Here is a 23,114-nt window from a genome sequence, read left to right on the forward strand (position 1 = left end):
CTGTGCCGAGAGCAGACCCACAGTACAAATAATGTAACGCGAAGAGTTTTCTAAGAAACTGAAAAGAGGGTCTAATTCTGGGAATCTGATGAGAGTCTCAGCTTTGAAACGCAGGAGAAAATGGGACCCTGGTGCCAACTGCACCTGGCCTCCACGGCGTGGTTCCTCCGCCGGCAGACACCTGAATAAGCCGGAGGCTCCCCCGTGCAGCCTCCCCGCCGCCTCCCGCAGCGAGCAGGCGGTGCCGGGCCGCGGGCCCTCGGGGCTCCAGCCGGGGCGCTGCACCGCGGCCCCTGCGGCAAAGCCCCCGGCCCTGCCTCCCGCGGGGGAGCGGCGCCGCTTACCCCCGGCACGGCTCCCCGGCCCCGCCCGGAGGTGAGGGAGGGAGGGAGGACCCGGCGCTCCCCGCCCGGCGCCACACGGGGGGAGTTTCTCCTCAGCGCGGGCAGGTGGGGCCGCTCCGCCGCCCGCCCCGCCTCAGCCCCGCGGGGCAGCGCGGGCATCCCGCGGCGTTCCGGCCTCGGCCGCTGCCCCTCGCCGTAGCCTCCTCCAGCAGCAACAGGTCCGTGCCCGCTCCTCCCTCCGCCTGCCAGGCGAACAAAGGGGCTGAGCGCGGCCCCGCGCCCGCCCGGCCCCTCCGTCAGCCCGGCCCCTGCGCTTCAGCCATTTGCCTCGCCTGGCATCGCCGCGCCGCTCCCACCCGCCTTCCCGGCCTCCCCCGCCCGCTCCCGCTGCCTGGGCGAGGCGCCGGGGCCGCTGCGCTGCGGGAGCTGCCCCGGAGCGGTGCCGGGCTCGTCGGCCGCCGCCGAAAGGTGAGCGGGGAGGCAGCGGGGCGGGAGCGGGGCCGGGGACGCGGAGCCTCCGGGGAGGGCTGGTGCCGGTATCTGCCGAGGTCTGCGGTGAGGACCGCGACGCGGAGCCACGGTAGCCGCGTGTGTGTGAGTGGGGTTTCTGAAACGCTGTCAGGTTTAATCGTGCTCTTTCTCTTTCCTCTGGCCCCCTTAATCCACCTCCCTCGGGCAGCGGGGTGGCCGGGCATATCTCCATATCCCTTGTCCATATGTCGCAGAGGAGCCAACCCTGATGGCTGCGTATTTTATTTTTTTTATCCTGCTGACCTATTAAAAATCTAAGTGTCTCTTTACACTAACGTTTAGGGATGTGTAGCAGCAGGAGATTGCTTCCCGCTATAAATTCTTCATGGCGTGCTACCCCATCCTACTAAAAGCACACGCAAGCCCTGGGTGAGCCCTACTCGTGCACGATTTTGCAGGGTAAAAGATGCTTCAAAAGAACTTGTACTGAATTTCTGTAGGTAGATTTTTATGTCTGGTTCTTTAAAGCAACAAAAAGGAGACTCCTGAACCGAAACTTACACGTAGCACAGAAAATGATAGTATTAAACCCTATAGCCAACTTTTTTCACCCATCAAGAAAAAATAAAACCCTCTAGTAATAATAATAATATTCTGTAAAGCTTTTCCACAGCAATTAAACCAAACAATAGAAAACTGGAGCAAAAAGCTAGGAAAAAAAGTAGGGCAATAAAAAATAGAATAGCAATAAAATAGAACAATCCTTCTGTATGATCTGAGGAGCAAAAGGGCTCTGTTTTCCAGGGACTTAACCATCTGTCTCCCAAAAAGGAATTAAGTGCAACGTTTGTGGAAAATAATAATTAAATTGTCACTAGTATTGACAAAGCAATATTTCCTCTCTTGTTTAACTGTTTGGCCCACCCTACTTGTTCTGTGTTCTCTTCCCAGGGCCCATCACACAGCATTTATTCACTCTTTAATTAGGACATCCAGTGCATGCCAGTGGGATGCTCTGGTCATCCACTGCTAATGGCACTGTCTGATGAGAACATGCCAAGAGCCAAGTTCCTGTGCCTGCCCCAGCTCCTCTGTGCTCTGCAGGACTCGCTCCTGGCAGTGGTGCCACTGAAGTCAGTGGTGTTACTTAGGATCTGAAGTTTGCAGGACTGCATCTTGATAATATCAAAAGGCTAAAATCTGTAGTAGCTTCATTTCTTCTACAAATGCTGTGTTTGCATCACTTTTCAATATAACAAATAGTCCAAAGAGATGGACAGACTTGAAATGTCAATAAATATTAGAGCACCATTGTTTGGCAAGAGCATTCAATGAAAGTCATTAACTGGCTTTACTATGGTAAAGCAGGATTATAGTATTTAGGGCTGGCCTAGGTTACCATAGAGACGACGATGTGGTGAGATGACTGCGTCCGGATCCTATTTACCAGGGGTTTCAGCATTCTGTAGTGTCCTGTTGCAAGAGGATATTAGGGACAGCTGACTGCTGAAGAAGGGTATAATAAAACATGAAGGGAAATCCTGCAATTTCTTTTAAGGTAGAATTAGACTTTTTTTTAATACCCTTTTTTTTTTTTCTTGGTGGAATCCTTTGTGGATTTTGCAGGGATTTTTCTGTTTATCCCTATTGATATTATACAGCATTGCAGTTGGGAGACTGTTTCTTGCCTCTGAACAGAAGCAGAGAAGTCATTTTATACCACTTCACGTCATTGAAAATACCTGTTTTAAAAATGAGCGCCTTATAATTGTATTTTATCTCATTAGCTTTCTCAGGACATGACATTTTTACTCCTAGTGTTTTATTTTTCAGTTAAATTGTCATCATCTATTGTTTCTGCTTCATGTTTGTTCTCAGTGTTGTTTTGTCAGTGAGCAGGCATGATTAGTTTCTTTCACTGAAGAATTACTTTATAGCAGTTCAGGATTTGACAACCAGATTAACCTGATGTGTGGCTGAGCACACTCTCACTGAGCAAGAAGGGACCCTGCTCTTTCCCTAGCCTGGGCCATACATTCCTGCCTGACTCCCTGTGCCAGAACTCTTCACCATGTGACAACACAGTGAATGGACAGAGATTTTGCCTTCCTCCTGCAGTTAATTAAGCAAGCACTCAGTTTACACTGCAGATGTTGGCATTACAAGTGGGGCTGGTCCTGTGAACAGAGTGTTTAAATCTGTGTGTAACTCTCTGTAGGATCAGGACCAATTAGCTGGAAATGCTGCACCCTTTTCTTCATCCTAAAATGCTCCTTGGATGCTAACTGGCAGCTTTGGCTTTGGAAGGATTACAAGACTGGGTCAGTATTGTATATGGGGGATTGAGTGTTAATGCAAACAAGAGCTTGCTGGGGTTTTTTGTTCTGAATTACACATTTGGTAATTCCCAGTTTTTTTCTTATACCTCATCAACGAGGATGGCAGGAATTCATGATTAGTTAAGTCAGTTTATTTAGTGCAAAACAAGCACGAGAAAAAAATCTAATGGTTCCACAGATTTTGCACTGTGTGTTGGGGGAGAAGAAAGATGTGTCACATAAATGCTTTTCAGGTGTGATGTTTCACAAGCTGCCACTGCCGTGCCTCTGGCTGAAACAGACAGGTTGACAGCCTTTTTTAACTCACTCGGAAACATTCCAGAAACCACAATCATCCTGGATGAATCAACATATGTTGGTCAAGCATCTTCCATGCTGTTACGTTGTCTGTCACAACATGATTTGCATTAATTGGAATTTATTTTACATTTATGCATTCATGATTAGCACAGCTCTTTCTTGTTTTTCTGGACACTGACTCCTCCAGGAGTACATAAAGACCTAGGTAAGTTTTGCATCTCAGCTGTGGGTGTCTAACTGCTGGAAGGCTCCTGGACTTCTGAATCATTTCAAACTATCAACCTGTCAGAGTTGTACAATAGTTTTGTTGTTTTTTTTTTTTCTTGGAAGCAGTTCTGTTTTCCCCGTTTTTTGTACGTAGATTGAAAAAAAAGGCCCTAAATTCTGGAAATGAACTATTATTTCTGCAACCCATATTTTAGGTGTTAGTAAGAACTAAAAGCCAACCTTTCGCTATGGGAGTGGCTTGTGAACAACAAATGTTCTGATTCTGTCAGTCAAAGACAAATCTGTTCATGGGAGAGTTTTTCTCTTATCCTGTAGCTTTCTTTCATCTTTCCTTTTACTGCAACTCCCTGCATTGCTTTAGTTCAAAAAAAAAGCTACCGTTTACATGTGTCTGTACAGTTGTGGTAGATTAACCCTGGCTGGATGCCACGTGCCTACTGAAGCTGCTCTATTACTCCTCTCCTCAGCTGGACAGGGGAGAGAAAATAAAATTGTAAGCCGTGTGTTTGAGATAAGCACAGTGAGCTATCACTCACCAGTTACTGTTATGATCAAGACAGAATCGACTTAGGGAAATGAGAGTAGGATAATGAGCAATAAACCCAAATCTTAAAAACATTTTTCCACCATACTTCTCTTTTTCCTGGGCTTAACTTTACACTTGAATTCTTTACCTTTCCCCCTCCTCCAATGGTACAGGGGAACGTGGACTGGGCATTGTGATCAGTTCATGTTATCTCTGTTGCTCTTTCTTCCTCACAATCTTCTCCTGCTCCACTAAGGAGTCTCTCCCATAGGAGAAGGTTCTCCACAAAATTCTCCAGTGTAAGTTCTTCCCATGGGCTGCTGTTCTTCACAAACTGCTTCGGCATGAGTCCCTCCCATTGGGTACAGTCCTTTGGGAACAGACTGCTCCAGCATGGGTCCTCTGTGGGGTCACAAGTCCTGCCAGCAAATCTGCTCCAGTGTGGGCTTCCCATAGTGTCATGGCATCCACCTGTTCCAGTGTGGGATCCTCCACATCTCTGTTCCACCATGAACCTCCATGGACTGTACGGGGACAGCTGCCTCACCATGGGCTGCAGGGGAATCTGATCCAGCGCATGGAGCACCTACTCCCTCTCCTTCTGCACTGACCTTGGAGCCTGCAGAGCTGTTTCTTTCACATACTCTCACTCCTGTCTTCTCTGGCTGCAGTTTGCTCCTGTGCAGTAGCTTTTTCCTCTTCTTAATTCTATCATCCCAGAGGAAATACCACCATCACTAATGGGCTCTGTCTTGGCCAGTGGAGGGTCTGTCCTGGGGCTGGCTAGCACAGGCTCTATCAGACATGGGGAAGCTTTTGCCAGCTTCTCACAGAAGCCGCCCCTGCAGCCCTCCCACTGCCAAAACTTTGCCATGCAAACCCAGTACAACAGTGTAAGAAATCCAGATGCTCATGAAGTTAATGGGAAATGTCCTTGACTACAGTGGGGTTGGGATTTAAAGTGATGTCAGACTCTGGCTTTATCAAAATTCTCTGTGAAACTTAGGTGTCTGTTTCTAGTTGCAGGCTACTAGCACAAGCCTTGTTCTCTTCAAAGCCATGGAAGTCAGCTGTACACAAACATACTTCTTCAATAACAATTGATAATTTGAGTTTTGAAGTTTGGTTTCCACATTAGATGCAGAAACAGTGAAAGTAAATGTCATTTGAGTGTATTGTAGTGTGAGCTTTGGAGCTTGTCAGTGCCATGTGTCCCAATAAGTTTTAAATTTTGATACAGGAGAATGAGGGCAAAGACTGTTTATGTGCATTCATGTGATACAATTGACTAGTGTTGCTTCTTGTTCAGGATGAGGTCTGTACCACTCATTCTCTGTGATAGAAGACCTTTGAGACAGGCAAGAGAGTTGGAAGAATCTGTTAGTCCATAGCTGGACAGTATTTCTGCCAAGACATTTTGCAGTCTTATGGGAAATAAATAGTTGGATTGTACCCCCAAAATCAGGCAGCTTTTCACATGACAATGGCTGAAAAGCCTCAGCATTTGCTTTAAGATTTTGTTGATGTGTATCTAAAATCTTTCTAGTCAGAAGCAACCAAAGTTTAGATTTTTAACTGAAACATCAAAATCTCTAAATGATAAGAACCCCAAACCAGAATTCCTGAATCTAAGCTTCTTTTCACACCTCCCAAATCATAACCATAAAACCAAGCATCTCTCTGTCGTGCATTCTGATGTAAAAGTCTTAGTTCTTACTCTGGATCCTGGCCGTACAGCTCTGTCCAGGTTGCAAATTAATAAATTCAAGGATAGCACTGTGACTAAATATTTAACTGCATGCATTAGCAACCCTTTACTCTGTAGCACTTGAAAATGACAAGTTTGAATCATAGATTAGTCAGACATACTACAATCTTTACTTCTACTCTGTGTCAAAAAGTCCAAAAGCAGATGGGACAGTCCTGTGATCATCATCACCCTTCATGGTTGTGTTGCCAGTCTGTATGTCTCTTCAGAAAGAGAAAAGATCATTTTGGGGAAAGAGAATTCAAAAGTGAAAAGCAGAATGTACATTTCTTCAAGGTATTTAGGATGATCTATTTGACACCTGCTTTTCCATCAAGGCCGTTGGCCAAAACTGAGAAACCGAATAGATGTGAGATGAATGATCTGAGCAGAGCAACGTTTTGACCTAATTCATCCAGAAGTTACTGGCTTGGTACTGGAGTAAAATTCTTTGGTCTGTTCTTGCAGGAATAAGATTAGATAACCAGGCAATCTTTTCTTTCCCTTTAATTTAGACACCTGTCTGCCTTGTTCAATGGAAAAAATCATTATAGTGGGAGATACTGAATTGCCTGCTCTAAATTCTTGATGTAAAAGTTGAGCTTAGTCAGAGAAATTAGTGCCAGAAAACTATTGCCTGAATACTCAGGCTCACCATATGAAATCCACATATTAGTAAAAAATGCTATGCATCCAAGGCAGAAATTGTCAGGTCATGAAAATAAGAGTATTTTAATAGAAACCTATTTTATTTCTGTGTCAAGAGTGGTCAGCAAGTTTTAGATTCTATTAGTGTAAACAGCATGCATTATACTCAATTTTCTCTTCTTTCTCTGTTTAATTCCAATTACATAAAGTCATTGCAGACTTTGCTAAGCCCTCAGTTGCATCATTGCTGCTAAAAGCATTTCCATTGTTTGGTGAAATCTGGGCTGACAGCCTACAGGTATTCCTGATAGTAAATATCAAATAGCTTGCCACAAAAGTACCTATGACTGAAGCATGCGTTTCTGCTTTGAGAATCAGCGGAAGTGTTTTTTAATCCTAGCATAAACCAGAATGGCTTAGATCTCCAGCCAACATAGCTGAACCCTGACCTGCTAAAGGCAATGAGAAAAAGTACTGAAACTTCACTTTTGGCAGGGAGCAGAACCCAGGATTCTTCTTCCTCACCCTCAATAACATTATTTATAGTTTCTCTGAAAAGTAATACTGTTTTAGTCTGAAGGAGAGTAACCCTTCTTTCATAGACTTGATGGTTTGGGCACTTGGTTGATATTCAGGGGTTTTAGTCTTGTTAGGCAAAGGGAAGGGGTAGTGGCAGGTTTCCCATGGGCCTTGGTCAGAGCTCTAATTATTGTACAGAAAGGCAAAGTAGCAGCAAGAGTCAGTACTGCTATATTTGAAAGTAATTTAGGTTTATTTTGCAGAGGATTCTGGACCAAGACACTCAAAGCAAGAATTAAAGTTCCCTGATTGCACAAGCTAAGCACTTCGTCACCATGGTCTTTGGTATTTTTCTCCTGGCTAGCCCTTGGTAGCTCTCATGTTCTGATTTTTGAGTATCCAAATCAGTTGGCACCTATTTGTAACCACCCATGCATATATGTGCAGAAACTGTGTGTACGTTCCAGATTTCTTTCCAGGAGCTGGTTACAGGTAGATCAGCACTGCTGTGCAATGCAGCTCAGACACACAGCATTGGCCCCTCTTTCAGGAGAGCTGGGAGGTGCATCCCACCCACAGATCAGTTCTGTGCAAGAATATAGCCCTATGCCTATCCACCTTGATTTTCATTAAATAAAAGCAGTCAAACTCCTGTGAGTCACCTAGTATGTCACAGTTACAGGACCTACAGCAAAGTGTTCCAGCAGCATTTCTGCCATGGCAGAGAGAAGCCTGTGCAAGCTGATTTCTTTCCTTTTTTCAGATTAGGGCTGTCATGCTGGAGGTTTTGCTCTGCTATCTGATCTGGCTGTCTTAGGTCTTATATCTTTGCTGCATTGCCAGCTGCCAGATAAACCTGCCCTCACAGTCAGCCTTTTGCCATGTTTAGCACCGTGGCAGGTTTCTCTGTATTTGAATCCAGTCCAAAGTCTGTGTAGAGACAATGTCTGCAGGAACTGGAATTTTTCTTAAAATCAAGCTACCTGTAATGTTGTTGGTTACTACCTGTAATGCTGCTTGGTTGCAGCTAGAATGACTGTGAACCTTAAGTTTGAAGAAGAATCAAGGCAAAGAAACCATGTGTGATCTCCAAAAATGAGAAGGATGCTATTCACCATGTATCTAAAGGACCTCTGCCTTTCTTAGCGTCACCTAGTCAATGAATCAGTGAAACTGTTTAGTTTCTAAAAGTGGGGCATTTTTTCTCTTAAGTACCAGATCTAAAGTTTGTCTGGGAAGAAAAGTATTTTCATTATTGCCTTCTCTAGAAGTTTTACTTTCTTTTCCTAAGTATAAGTCTCAGAAAAGTGGGACTGTTTGCTTCCCTTCGAAGTCTGTTGTTACCTCTCACATTCAGTCTTTCTCAAGCACAATGGTGACATATTTTGGCAGATTTCTGGTGCTTTGGGCTTTTCAATCTGTATGTCTTTTACATAATGATATAAAAAGCAAAATCCAGTTTTATCTTAGAGCAGGAATTTTATTTCCTCCAAAAATGTTGCTCCATCTTCTGTATTAAATGCAGTACAGAGCAGATGTGTTGGAAGAGTGCAGTGCATTTGTGGAGATCAAGTGCTGTTCTAGAATGCAAAACCAAGCCTGACTCTACTTTGATTTTCAAAAATCTCCTCCTTCTTTGTTAATACCAGCATTGCCAAAGTGTTTGTAGAGACTTTGAACATGTTTGCAGCTAGTTGACAATACAGTTTAATACAGAAAAGCATTTCTACAGTCAACATTACCACATTACAGTACATTACACACTAATGCTTAAATGAGGCTTTTAATCTTCACAAGCTGATGCTTTGCTTCTAGTCAGTGCTTCTGGTGTATGGCAGTTTCCAGAATTTAAGGTCAGAAAGGATTTCTAGATCAACTAGTCTGCTCCTGTCAAATTTTATTTACCCTTGCTTCTGAAGTGCCTTCCAGCAAAGCACATATTCAAGATCCCTTTCATCACATCAGAATAAGGATCTTCCTATGTCAGATGAAATGTCCACATAGACCAGCATCCTGCCTCCTATATGAACCATAATCCAGTATTGACAGAAGTATATGGCAGGATAAAAATACTTTCCTCCATGGGATACTTCTTTGTCTTTGAATATTAATACCCTGACAGTTTTCTCACTCAGGATCCTCCTAAGCTAAATGTACTTTTTGGGTTTTATTCTATAGATTTCCTTAAGTCCATCCTTCACTTTCCCCATCAATTATGGTAAAAAATAATTAACCACAATACGCTCTAGCAGTCTTGTTTTTTTCTCCTCAGTAGCATAAATATTTTGCTTTGTTTACATTACACTTCGTTTGCTTAGGGTTTCTTCACCAGCCTAAGAAAGCCTTCAGCATGCAGAATTTTCATGTGCCTACACTTGTGCACAGTCATCAAGTCACAGAGCAAACATACCAAGCCCTGAAGAAATGTCAGCTCTGCATTTCTCAGGCTGACTAAGGCTTGCTGTATTAGTTCTCCAGGCTACTAGCACAAGCCACCTTTTCTCCAAAGCCATGTGGCTGTTAGAGGGTGCCTAGGCTAGGGATCACCTTTTTGTTTGGGAGCTGGTGTGCAGCATGGAGTAAGCCTTTGTCTGTTTGCAAAGTGCTGTTCTGAGTCTCTCACTGAAGTGGTTTTTTTTTGTCTCTGAAGTAAGTTGGTATTCTTCTCTGTCTTCGCAGATTTTGAAATGCTACTCCCAAAATGTAAAAGCCTTGTCCATACATGCTTCCATAATTCAACCACCATGTTCCATTGCAAACCTACTAATGCCGTAGAGGAAAGGTAATATTTTCCCTGTGGGTGCTCCGTGTTTCCCAGTACACACATTCAAGGACTGCATTAGTCCCTTCAACTGTAGCACCACACTGGTATGTTTGGTACTGCTGTCAATTCAATGTAGTGTTAACTGTGCCCAGATATGATGAAAGCAACCAAACTTCAGTTTATCATAGACATGACCACATGCTTTTATATCTAGAAGTGGAGCTGTGAGGCCATGTGTAGAATTAGCAGCAATTCTGCATAAAAAGTTTTGTTATATACAGTATGGTGTTGCCATGCAATACTTATTTCTTGACCTTTAGTGCATTAGTGATAAAGACACCAGCCCTAGAGTTTTTCCCAAAGGTATTGTAATCACTCAAAACTTTTTTCTGACTGTTCTTTTTTTTTTGTTAGACTTTCTTTACTCTAAGGGATATTGGAGAGAACTTGCACTTAATCTTTGCTAGATTTTGTTTTTGTAGGAGCGTTACTTCCTTTTTTCTGTGAGAACTCCTCAGAGACACTACTCCTCCCTAACTATTTCTGAAGAGTCTAAACTGGAAGGAACTCAAAAAGATAGTTTCCTTTTTAGAGAATATTTGTCTCTAAGGATATCACTGATAGAAAACCTTTTCGCTGGTCGTGATGACTGTTTAGAACTCCTATATTTTTAGTTTAGATTTGTTAACTATGATATCAATTTAATCAGCCTTTTGATAATATTTTTATTATGACTTATTTCCCCTCTCTCTTCCTCCCTGCCCAGACACACACAGCCTTTTCTTCCTCTGAGTTTGTGATGAGGAACTGCTGTCCACATGTTTCTTGTGTGGTCTGTAGTTATAAGCTGCAATTCTTAAATGTTCAGGTTTTTTTGTGGTTCTATAAAAATGTTGTAGTTATGCAATAAAAAACAATTCATATGTCTATTACATATATTGTCAAAAAATTACAGTACCTTGAGATGACAAAATTTGTATCCACACTTGAGTGTGAAGGCAATAAAAGGCATATAACCAGCAGTCAGGGCAAGACACTAGTATTATATTGTGCGTAACTTCAAAAAGGGGAGAGAAAGAGTTATTTTTCCTGCTGTTTTTCTTGAGGTGGCACATTGAAAGACAGTTGTACTTTTTTCTTACAAACAGGAGGTTAATCAAGTGGTTAAGATTTAGAGTTTAAATCTGTAATACAATCCAAGCAGTGCAGGCCCTTTCAGAGAAATGGCATCTTTATGCTCCAGATGTTTTCCCCATCTACAAAGAAAACATTTTTTCCCTCCAAATTTCACAGATCTACTCAGAGATAAAGAGTATTACAGACTATTTTTATAAGTATGCAAACTACTCTACACTTGACTCTGCTTACACTTCACCCTGGCCAGTTTTACTTTTAAGTAATTGTTTAGTTTTTAAAATGAGTATAAGGGTTGTTTTTTCTCTTTTGATGATCCTGCCTCTTTGGACGCCTTAATCATCTCAATCAGATTGGCAGCCCTATCCCAAGGGACTTTTCTACTGAAGTGAAAATTTGGAAGTCCAAGTTTTTATAAAAAGCATTTTTATATTTTATAGAAGCATTTTTACCTCTTCACTAAGGTGGAGCAGAATGGCATTTTGTCATTTCTGAACTGGTAAGTCTCCTGGGGAGGATAGCCTGATTATATAAATTAGAGTTGCTTATGGTAGGGAAAGCACTGCTTTTACTTATCATGAGACTGAGTCAAAGCTGTTTCCATTTGTGAACTGGAGAGAAGTAACCCAATTCTTCCCAGATGCACATATTCCCCAGAGAAAGTGGGTCTTGCTAGAGGAGGTGGTTTGGATCAAAGGCTATTGGCACTGCACAAAAAAAAACGAGGAGAGAACAATTCAATACAAGCATTTAATTGGATTTTATCAGAAGGACTGCCAAATGAATGCAATGCCAGGAAACTTTACCTGCAGCTCTTCATTACACTTTCTCTGTCAGAAAAACTGTGCCTTCTTATCTGTGTTGTTACTTGAGCAATGTCTCACAGCATTTGAGGTTGGGGCCACACATTCAGGATATTGTGTGTCATTGCCAAGTCTGTAAATACAGTTCATGTTTGTTGGCAGCTCCTCTGTCCATTAACATTACATCATCCCTAGACCAAACCCATGATAATGAAAACATTTTCAGACCAAGTAATTCAGCTTCTGACTTAAAAGTCCCCAGTATAAAAGGTAACCTCAGTCCGTAGGTACCATATACTCTCAGTAGTGTGCTTCCTTTTCCAGTACCTATCCTGTTTGTGAGTTTAGAAAAAATGTTAAAACCAAGTTTATTTTAAGCCAGATGAGATCTTTGGGTGGTCAGATTCTTCTGACTCATCACAGCTATCAAGTATCTTCTGCAGTTCTGTACTTTTTTGAATATTCTGTGTTGCCAGAACAGCAGTACAACTTTTTGATCACTAACAAGAAAGATAAGAAGGGAGAAGGAACTGAGTATTGTATTTCCATCAGGCCCTTTCAGCATCTTTCTGTTTCATACTAAATCCATGACCTTTTAACTCGGATCATTCATGTTACTCAATAATGGAAAGGTTCCACAACTTCTCTCAATCGTTTTTCCAGCTTCATCTTTGTGTAATTCTTGTATTTTGCTTTCAACTAGACAGAGCTGCTGAGATTGCTGTTATGGTCATTGCTGTCATTGACATAATCCTCCAAACCCTCCTTCAGCTTTTCTGAGTCTTCAGCTTCCCCATATAGTTCCTTGTTGCCTTAATTGCGGGTGGTACTTTGATTTAAGTCCTTCTCATGCTCTGCATGAAATTAATCATATTCTTGGTAATTAGCTTTGGGTATACCAGAGGATAATTTTCTTCAGAATTCTGCTGCTGGCCATTAGCAAGCAATGCCATCAGTCCTTCGTTCTCCTTGAGATTCCTCACAGGAGTTGTAGTGTGTTAACACAGGTGTTTGTTACAGTCTTCTTTCTCAATAACATTTCAAATATGTCAAATCAAACTTCTAAACTAAGCAGGTATTTGAATATGGGAAAAGATACAATTACGGTGTGTGCTTGAGGAGGATCTCACCTTTTTTTTTTCCCATTAGCTGAGAAAGTTGGTAAGTTTTTCTGGTTATTGTTTTAACTACTCTGTTCAAAATGGTGATTTTCCTTTGGGACATAATGCAAGAAATATATTTCACCATAGAGAGATCTTACTGGTATTTGAGTTACTGTTTTTGACTTGTCACATTTAATCACCCATACTTGTAATTTTTGGTATAGCATTCTTTTTCATTCTTCCTTTATAGTTTCACTTGCAAAATCAAGCCATAGACCAATAGTTTGAAACTATCTGAAGCTACTCAACCCTTCTTTTAGGGGGGTACATAAGTAGAAGTTAGGAAAAGTGGTTTCAGGAATGGCCAGAATATTGTCAGTTACAGTAGTTGCTCTGTGTACTGTTAAGACTCAGAAAGCATAATCACATCAACAGGGATGCTGCCCAGTTTAAGTAGTTAATGAGTCAGTACATCTTCCATGGGCCCACAGAGCATGCATATAGATCACTGCATTTCTTCTTGTCGAGTTAAAACCACAGAAAACTCAGTAAAGCTTGACCTACAGAGTTTGGACGGCAGGAAGTCTGCCACTAAAGGTAGCCAAAGTTCATACAGTCACAGAAGGTTCCTAAGTGCCAGATTTTTAAACACTCAGATGGGGAATATAAAGTTGGTAAAATCTACTCATTCTATTAAGTTTTAAAATGCTGTTGTTAATGGTCTGAAATTCTCCAATACCCAAACCTTAGCATTGATTCAGTCTAACTGAATGTGATCAAATGTAGTAGAAAGCCCTTTATCGGTCAAGTGCACAAAATAAAAAGCCATGATGGAATACTAATACTGTCATTTAAGTAAGTTTGCATTGCAAGTATGAGCTTCTAGATTTCCTGTCTGCGTCAGGGGTTTCCAGACAATGTCACTTACAATTATGCTTTCAGTAAAAGAAAAATAAAAATTAAAAAGTTAGATCTCCCTAATGCTAATTTAACAGGGTAAATGAATCATGTCTGCTGAAAGGAAGCCATAGTGCATACTTTACATAGAAATGAATGTTCCTTGAGGACTGTGAAAAAACTGACAAAAGGGATTTTAATGGAAATTAATAACCTCCTTAAAAATAGCATCAGGGATGCAGATACTTATTAAATTAGATTAAGTACATTTAGACAATTCTTATGCATCACTCATGAAAACTTATACCAAGTTTTGATGCTTGGTTCCAAGTCTGGGAAATTCATAAACAAACATGAGGCAAAGAAATGGCACGCCATTAAATTCTAAAAACTATATTTATGAAATGAAGGTACAACTGAGTGGTGATTGTGCTGACATGGACTAACCTACTTACAGCTATGCCTCCCCTGTATCCTGCCTTTTCCCACAGGAGACTGCATGTTCTAATTATCTATTGTGATTTTCTTTTTCCTCGCTTCTACTTTTTATTAACAGAACCTATAAATCTTTGAATAAAGACATGAAGCAATCTTATTAAGTCTGATTAACACTTTGCTGGTGCTTTGCAGCTACATATGCTGCTACACAAATGCGAGATTGCTCATCCCAACTACAGAAAAAATACTTCCATGTGTTTCATAAACACCTAGGATTGTTAGCATTCTTACAGTGTCTTTAAGATACTCTAGATATATTATTAAAGGAGACAACTTAAACGCACTCAAACTTCTGACTAAAAAGAGCAAAGATTTTAAAAATACTAATCTTTTCACACTTTGTTTTAAACAGGGGGAATGCATATGAGGAGCACTGATACGAAGAAAACTTCCCGAAGGTCATGCAAAGGCGAACTTGGCTAGTGGGGAATCGCCTTCCAGAAGAGACTGCACCCTCAGCCTTCCACTGAAATAATTGCACAAGGTGAATGAATACATGATGATAGTACTTCTAAGTGTCTGCCGTTAAAGGAGACTTTTTGCTCGTCACCCAGCGCAGCGTAGGGACCAGGTGTCATGAAAAGGACTGCAGTGCCTGCAGACTGCTTAAAATTTCTGCAGAGCAACGGGAAAACCAGAATTGCTTTTCAGGCTGTTGAGGTGCACGTCGGGGCGATCCCACGTCCCACCAATAGAGCTCAGGTTTTCGGGGGCTGAGCTATAGTGCAGTTAGCAGCGGGAGGCGGCCGAGCTGCAGGGTAGATCCCAAAGGAGAAGCCGCGGTTTAGCCCCGGAAATCAGAGACGGCCCCGCCTGCGAGAGCGGCGGCCCCGAATACTAATCCTGAGAGGCGGGGTGGGGGGAAGCAGCCGGGGGAGCGGAGGAAGGCGCGGATGCTGAGCGCTCTTGGGTCTGTCCCGCAGGTGATGGCCGCGCCTCGGCGGCCGGCAGCGTTCCGCACGGAGCAGGCGCGGCGCCGCCGCAGGTAGCGCGGCTCCATGGAGGGCAGCGGCGCGGCCCCGGAGGAGGAGGAGAGCGGGGCCGCGAACGGCGCTCCCCCGCCGCCGCCGCCGCCCACGCCGGCCGCCCCCTGCGGCTTCAGCTCCTCCCTCTGCTTCAGCGCCGCCGCTGCCGAGCCGCAGCCGCCCGCGGCCGGCGGCCGGGTGGTGCAGAGCCAGTGGGAGATCAACAACGCCGCCTGCCAGCCGGAGGAGGAGGATGAGGAGGTGGTGGGGCCTCGGGACCGGCCGCCGGAGGAGCCCGACCTGGTGATCGAGGTGTCGGGCCGCCGCATTCGGGCGCACAAGTCTGTGCTGGCGGCCAAGAGTGACTATTTTCGTGCCCGCGCCTCACGGGACGTCCTGCGGGTGAAGGGGGTGAGCTACGGGGCGCTGCGGCTGCTCATCGACTACGTGTACACGGCCCGCATGGGCGAGGTGCGGCACGACAACCTGGCTGAGGTGGTGAGCGGCGCCCGCGTCCTCCAGATGCCCTGTGCCCTGCACTGTGCCGCCGAGGCCATGCGCGCCCAGCTCTGCCTCGGCAACTGCTACCAGCTCCTCTGCCTGGCCAAGAAGCAGCGGCTGGCCGAGCTGCGGGAGGCTGCCTATCGCTTCATGAGCGACCATTACCTGGAGGTGCTGCGGGAGCCCAGCGTTTACGGCCGCCTCAGTGGCGCTGAGCGGGACCTCATCCTGCAGCAGCGCATGGATGCCGGCCGGCCCTGCTTGCTGGTGGCCGAGGTCAGCGACGCCTTCGAGCGGCCGGGTGGTGGCAGCCGGCCGCAGAGCCGCGAGAGCAGTCGGCCACAGAGTCCCTCCTCAGTTGTGTCGCTGGAGGAGAGTGGCTCCCTCATTTACTGCTACCAGGAAGCCAGCGGCGAGTGGAGGGTGCTGACGCGCCTGCCCGAGGAGGCCAATGCCAAGGGCTGCGCCATGTGTGTCCTCCACAACTACCTCTTCCTGGCAGGGGGCATTGTGACAGGGCCGGTGGGCAGCGAACCCAGGGCCCGCCTTTCCGACAAGGTCTTCTGCTACAACCCCCTGACCGACACCTGGAGCCAGGTGCGGCCGCTGGCTCAGCCCCGCTCGCAGCTCAAGCTGCTGGCCCTGGATGGTTACCTCTATGCTGTGGGGGGCGAGTGCCTCTTCACTGTGGAAAGGTATGACCCACGGGCCGACCGCTGGAGCCCTGTGGCACCTCTGCCCAAGGGTGCCTTCGCTGTGGCTCACGAGGCCACCACTTGCAACGGGGAGATCTATGTGTCAGGAGGCTCCCTCTTCTATCGCCTGCTCAAATATGATCCCAAGCGTGACGAGTGGCAGGAGTGCCCTTACAACAGCAGCCGCCGGCGCTCTGCTGACATGGTGGCCTTCAAGAGTTTCATCTACCGCTTTGATGTGAGCAGTGGCCGTGGTGGGGAGCAGGGCACAGGTGGTGGGACAAGCGGTGGTGTTGAAGTTTTCCGGTACAACACAGTGGCCAAGTGCTGGAGCCAGTGCGCCAGCCTGCGGCCCAGCGGTGGCCCCATCCAGCCCTTCCGCTGTGCCCCCTTGGGCAACACCATCTACTGCGTCAACCGGACTGGCACCCTTCGCTTCAGCGTAGCCCAGGACGGTGAGGTGGAAGCAGATGGTGGGCTCAAGGGCACCTTTGACAGGGAGCTTCTTAAAGCTCCCTTAGATGTCAAGGGTGTCCTCCTACCCTTCGTGCTTACCCTGCCTGAGAGGCTGGACAAAACCGGGGACCAGGAGGGTTCCCTCCCACTGTGAGGTGGCCAGCCTGGCTCTGGCTTCCTGTGGCGGGAGTTGGGTGGCAGATCCACAAACTCCCATTGACAGAGGAGACCCACTGTCTTGTGTCTGCGGAGAAAAGGGACTTGCCCTTTCCTCTGCTCTGCTCTCAAGATCATGAGCTGGTTTTAACTCAGTTGTAATTCTTCTCATGTTTGCTGTGCTTTGTGTGAAATGCCAAGCACACAAAAGTAAAAGCTGCTATAAAGGATAATCTCTGGATTATGTTTGTGCCAATCCCCAATCTGAGAAAAAAGTTTTTACACCTGGATTTTTAAAATATTCTCTACAAGAGTGTCATAATGGGACATTAGTGTTGGTTGTGTGTTTACACATACTTGCAACCTGGGCTGGAGCATTTTCTGTCATTTGTGGCTTTTTCTCCTCTGGGATGTTACTGAGGGATAAACATTGCTGGCAACATAGTTTAGCTGCATTTGTTTTCATGTTAAACCAACTATTTCCTGTGTTTAAGAAGTATAGGAAGAACGCCTCCATCACAGCCTTTCATTTCTGGTGCACTAGACAGTGTAAGGAAGCTGTGGCACTGTATTAGTCCCAGGAATTTCAACCACAGATGATTTAACAGATACCAAACTTAATGTTTTAAGTAACACAAATGTGTGCCACATGTTTAACTTGGAATGCAAAAAAGAGAAAAAAAAAGTCAAGCCACCTTTTTAAAATGTGGCATTTTGTGGTAGATATGAAATACTGATATGTTCTTTATTTGAAAAGGCAATGGTTTCTGTATGAAAAAATACTGTTTTATTACTTTTTATGATCAGAGATTTTAAATTAAAAATGAACTGAAGCTGTTCAGACTGCAACCAGTTGACATGACCATGTATGACACTAGAACTGGGGAAAAACTTTGTACTTTGTGTGCTCTTTAATTGACTGCAGGTCAAGGAAGGTTAACCTAAACCAACCTGTGGCAAAAGGCCTTTCCCACTTATTTCAAGACCATCAAAAGGGGACATGGAAAATAGAAATGTGCTACACATGTTTATAATATTGTGCCACTAGTATGATGTTACTTCCCTGTCTTTTGATTGAGAGACTGCTTTATTTATTTTGAACTAATGATTGCTGTAATCAATAAGTTCTTGTTAATTGCAGTACGTGCTGATGGCGTACGCAGTCATTGTGATTCTAAACTGCCCAAGAGTGCTGTTTGTGGGGCAGCATCCAAATGAGGCAAAACCATACAAAACTTCTTCCTGCCTGTGGAAAGTTGGAGCACACTTTTTGTCATGTTACTCAGAACTGGAAAACATAAAATGTCTACGCAGACAGACTATATTGAAAAGGGCACACACATTTATTTTATACATTTTATATTTAAAAAAAAAATAGGCAAGGCAAATGTTCTAGCTTTATGGTAAATCACTGAGAAACCTTTTCTGAAAAAAGAACCTGCGTTTTTGCTGGTACATTGCTGTATATTCAGCATGGAACTCAAGTGGACTGTGGAAGAGAATTGTTTATACTCAAAGCTCTAGTATAGATTCATATTTTAGAAAGACATAGGGACCTTGCATCAAAAAAAAAAGCAGATCTTTTTATGTTTTATTAAGATGTTTTTGTTAAATAGGACTTTAGCATTCTTACATATAATTGCTAGTTCCAAAGGAAGGCAGCAGGCTCTGTCCTATGAGACACCATCTGTACAAAAGAGAATGGTGAACTTCTTAGATATTTCTTTCCTTCACTTTAATGTTTGGGTTTTTTTTTCTCTTCTCATTGTTGTTGCACAGGGTTTTAATGCAGCTGATCTGGTTAGTCATTCTATAGAAAACAGTGGTCCAGTCCTAGAAGTTCTTAGCCAAGTGAACCTGTTCCCTAGTGAGCTAATTAAAGCATCAGCCAGGCAGGAGTGTGACATTTATCTTAGCCTCAGTACAGGTTGGTGCAGTGGAATTTAACATCCTTCTCAGAATATTTGATTTAATTTTCAGACGAAAATCCTTGGAAATACTGACTCTAAATTAAATTACGGCATTGTAGCTTGAGCAGGAAATAAAAATTACATATTTGCTTTCAGCATAATTTTTATGTTAACTGTAGAAAGTATTTCAAGCTGTGTAGTGCAACGCTTAGGTGCATACTTAAACTAGAAACATAAGTGCTAGGCCAGATTTTAAAATAGTAGCATCACCAGGAACACACACAAGGAAACGTCTTCTTGCAATACAATGCAGTTTCACAGTTCAAAGACTTACGTAGTATAGTTCTTATACTACAGCATAGTGAGGTATCAAGCCAGGTTTTGCATTCCTATTAATTAAGCATTAATTAAGCACTTTCATTCTGCTAATGCATGAAAATGCTTCTAAATGAGTTTTGGGAAGTTTCCATGACTTAAGATGTGACAATATAATCCACAAACTTTGGAGATAGAATGAACCATATCCTTTCCTCCAATATTTATTGCTGTACACTAAGAAGAAATACATTTGCAAGTAAGTTTTACAGTATTAAGTGTTCAACAAACCTGCAGTGGTTTGTGTTTTTGCTAGCTCCTATTTTAAAAAAAAGTTGAATCAAGTGCTTACCTGCTTTCACTGTTCAAACGGTGAGACGGGAGAGTCTGGCCTTCATTAGTAGCTGTCTATCAAACCTGTTTCCTTTGTACACTGCGTAGTCACAGCCTGATGATTAACAGCAAAAGCATGTTTCTAGCCAGATTTCCTACTTTGTGGCCTCTGTTTCCTCCCTGGTAGGCCTAAGGCAGGTTTGCTGAGAATTGTTTTCTCCCCCAGTTATATCTTCACAAAGAAACACCCCCACCAAACTTGGATGCTAAAACCAGAATTTAGATAGTCTTCAGGCATTTAAAGACTGCAATTGTCATTCCAGAACCCTACAGTTTTACTTAAACCTAGCAACAACTGTCTCTTTAACATGTGGAGCTGCTGAGCAGTTCCCCTCCACCCATTTGGAACTGCTTAGGGCAGTTCCACACCTACCTACCAAGTGGGATATCCAGAAACCACTGATGTAATAGGGTTTAATTTAGGTACAAACCAAAGGGCCAGGCCACCCTCAAATCTTGTTTGCATATGTTTTGCTTTTAAAACAGACATTTTATCTAGAGTAGCCTGAAGTCTACCATGTTTGCATAGGAGCACAGAGATCTGTGTGTGCTTTCTTAGCCTGCAAGCATTCAGTTCACATCTCCCACCCTCTGGTTGTCAATGGACTAAAGGAACTCTTGGAGCTAGTCGTGATCTCTAAAAATTTATGCATTTTGCATTGTATGTTAATTGGCTAAAAGTCTCACAAATCAAGTTAGTCATCCTCACTGAGTGATCTGAGACTAGCTAGAGAGACATAGTCTGCCCTGCTGGTGTTCTTCCCCCTGAATCTTAAAGTCCTCCCATTTCAATGGGACATGTGAGAGATAGTAGCCCTAATTTTTCAGTGAAAAATTCATTTCAATGAAATTCCTAAAGCCTTCATTGAATCTAAAACTAAATTCCAATTTCAATAAAGAAATGCTATTAACAGATGAAACTTTACTGTTTCTATCTATTAACTGGTTCCATGAAATAGAAATCTTAATTGCAGCAAAAGCATGTGTACAAAGTCTGTTTACACTTGAAACTAAGTAAAAAGTGGCAGAAGAATAACCCTGTTTGATCAAAACCTGCGCTGTTGAGCGACATGAGGAGGATGTTAGTCATACCCTAGTAATGACTAAAATTGTGCAGTCACTGATGTAAATTCTGTCCACAGAAAGTTTCTTTGTAAATAAATACCTGGTAAAATTTGAAGTGATAAGAGAATAAATTACTCACATGAAAGCCATACCTCTCCTGTGCTGTTTGATTGGCTCACAGAGTGCCGTTTCCCAGTTACCACTGGTTATCACGAGTGGGCTATTGCTTTTCTTGATTTACATCATGTTTCCACTGACTGTTCCATAGATGTGTTACCCTTCATTATCACAAAGCTTATCAGTGGTGCTGGTGCTTTATGTCTGGGCTGATATGTCGTGTTTTCTGCTGGAATGAATCCAGATCAAGACAGAACCCTATCTTTGGGCTTTTGTTTTTTCCCAGTAGCATTGCTCCTGGGAAACTTAAAAAGGGGAAATGGTAGTACTGCTGAGCAGTTGTAATAAAAAGCATTTTATTAATTACTCTTTTTTCTGCTGTTATTTTGCACACCAGATTTGTGCTGGTTTAGCAGAGCAGCTGTTTGGCTGTTACCAATAGTATGAGTCCAAGCACTATTGCAGCAAAGTATGTTTTTACCTATTTGCTGCCCCAGCTTCTACTCTGAGATAAGGTAGTGCAAGTCTGTAATAGTTCCATGCAATTACAATGTTACTGGAACTATTCTGACTATATTACTGCTACTCAAAGCTGAGATTGACACACAAGCTCAGTAAAATTGTGCACTCAGAATATATAATCACACACTTTTCATTTGTTTTGGCCTACTGAATGCTGAGAGCTGCTGGAATGAACCCACTGGTATTAGGAATCAGCACAAGTGCTGGTTTTGGCTGGTGTCAAGTTAATTTTCTTCACAGTAGCTGGTATGGGCCTGTGTTTTGGATTTGTGCTGAAAACAGTGCTGGTAATAGAGATGTTTCCATTGTTGCTGAGCAGTGCTCACACAGAGCCAAAGCCTTTTCTGCTCCTCGCCCCACTCTACCAGTGAGGAGGCTGGTGGTGCACAAGGGTTTTGGAGGGGATGCATCTGGGACAGCTCATCCCAGCTGACCATAGGGATATTGCAGACCATTAGTTGTCTTGCTTAGCATATAAAGTTAGGGGAAGAAGAAGGAAGGGAGGACATACGGAGTGATGGTGTTTGTCTTCTGAGTAATTTCTGTGTGTGTTGGAGTACTGCTTTCCTGGGGATGGCTGAACATCTGCTTGCCCATGGGAAGCAGTGTATGAATTCCTTGTTCTGTTTTGCTTGCAGGTGCAGCTTTTGCTTTGGTTATTAAACTGTCTTCATTTCAACCCATGAGTTTTCTCGCTTTCCCCCTTTTTATTCTCTCCCCCAAATCACTGGGAGTGAGTGAGTGGCTGTGTGGAGCTGAGCCTGGGGTTAAACTGCAACAGCAGGCTATTTTGGAGACTCTTAACTTTCATGAATTACTCAAAGGAAAGAAATGGGAGTGAAAGATAGGGAAGAGATGAATTCAGAGTCAAAAGTACCCACTGTATGTTCAGTTGAAACAAAGAGCAGGGAAGGGAAACCACAGTTGGTACTTGAGACAGTGATGGCTTTTTTTCAAATATTTCTTAAACAGGGTAGGTTTTTATCAATTATATTGCTAATCTTATCATTTTGTACCTGCAGTGCTTCTCAAACCACCACGGTGTTTAATAAGCTGCCTTTTGCAAGAGTCTCTTGCTTTGCTTTTAAAAAGTCTTAGTGGATAAACCCTGGACAAATTTGTGAAATTATGAAATAGCAATGTCTATGCTGCCACCTTCAACAGATTAACTAATGCAAATTCTTTAGACACTGTTCACAGTTCAGGTGAATTATATGTGTAACTGATGTATTAATAGTTTCGTTTTTGAAGCATATATCGGTAAAGCTTTTTATGTACTCCCAATTTATGTTGTAATGAAATAAATATTTAAAAAAAAGCTTATGCTCTCCATTAGGGATTTCTGGGTAATTGTTTTTTCTTTGTTATCCATCCAATCAGTAAATGTTATTATGTTTTTTCTTACAAAGGAAAGACAAAATTATACAAATTATCACACAGGTAAATATTTATGAAATGTTTCTAAGGCTAATAAAAAAAAAAATATTTTAATTTCACAGTGCCCTGGGTGTTTGGAACTTGAAATATTCTGCAGTAAAAACATTTTCCTAAATGCAGATTAGCATATACTCCAGTTAACTTTTATTTCCTTCTTATCTTTTTGTTTGTCAGTATGTTAAAGTGCATTATTCATTTATTGAAGTTACATGTAGGTTTTTCCAGGATACTTTGCTGTATTATGTCACATATGTCAGATTT

General features: G+C 43.1%; 1 protein-coding gene across 1 annotated transcript; it reads left to right on the plus strand.

Moving 5' to 3' along the window:
- The first annotated feature begins 417 nt into the window (after positions 1 to 417).
- On the plus strand, positions 418 to 20,926 carry KBTBD11 (kelch repeat and BTB domain containing 11). The gene is made up of 3 exons (XM_086876022.1): positions 418 to 812; positions 14,674 to 14,805; positions 15,245 to 20,926. Exon 3 carries the CDS (start codon positions 15,320 to 15,322, stop codon positions 17,090 to 17,092), a length of 1,773 nt encoding a protein of 590 aa, XP_086732148.1. The 5' UTR covers positions 418 to 812; positions 14,674 to 14,805; positions 15,245 to 15,319; the 3' UTR covers positions 17,093 to 20,926.
- Positions 20,927 to 23,114: the final 2,188 nt, after the last annotated feature.

Source organism: Cyanistes caeruleus, chromosome 2 (assembly GCF_971803275.1).
Source record: "Cyanistes caeruleus chromosome 2, bCyaCae1.hap1.1, whole genome shotgun sequence".
Lineage (NCBI taxonomy): Eukaryota > Metazoa > Chordata > Aves > Passeriformes > Paridae > Cyanistes > Cyanistes caeruleus.

Bases quoted from the DNA above. Each gene is read 5' to 3' on its own strand.
- KBTBD11 (XM_086876022.1), top strand. From the start codon at position 15,320: ATGGAGGGCAGCGGCGCGGCCCCGGAGGAGGAGGAGAGCGGGGCCGCG.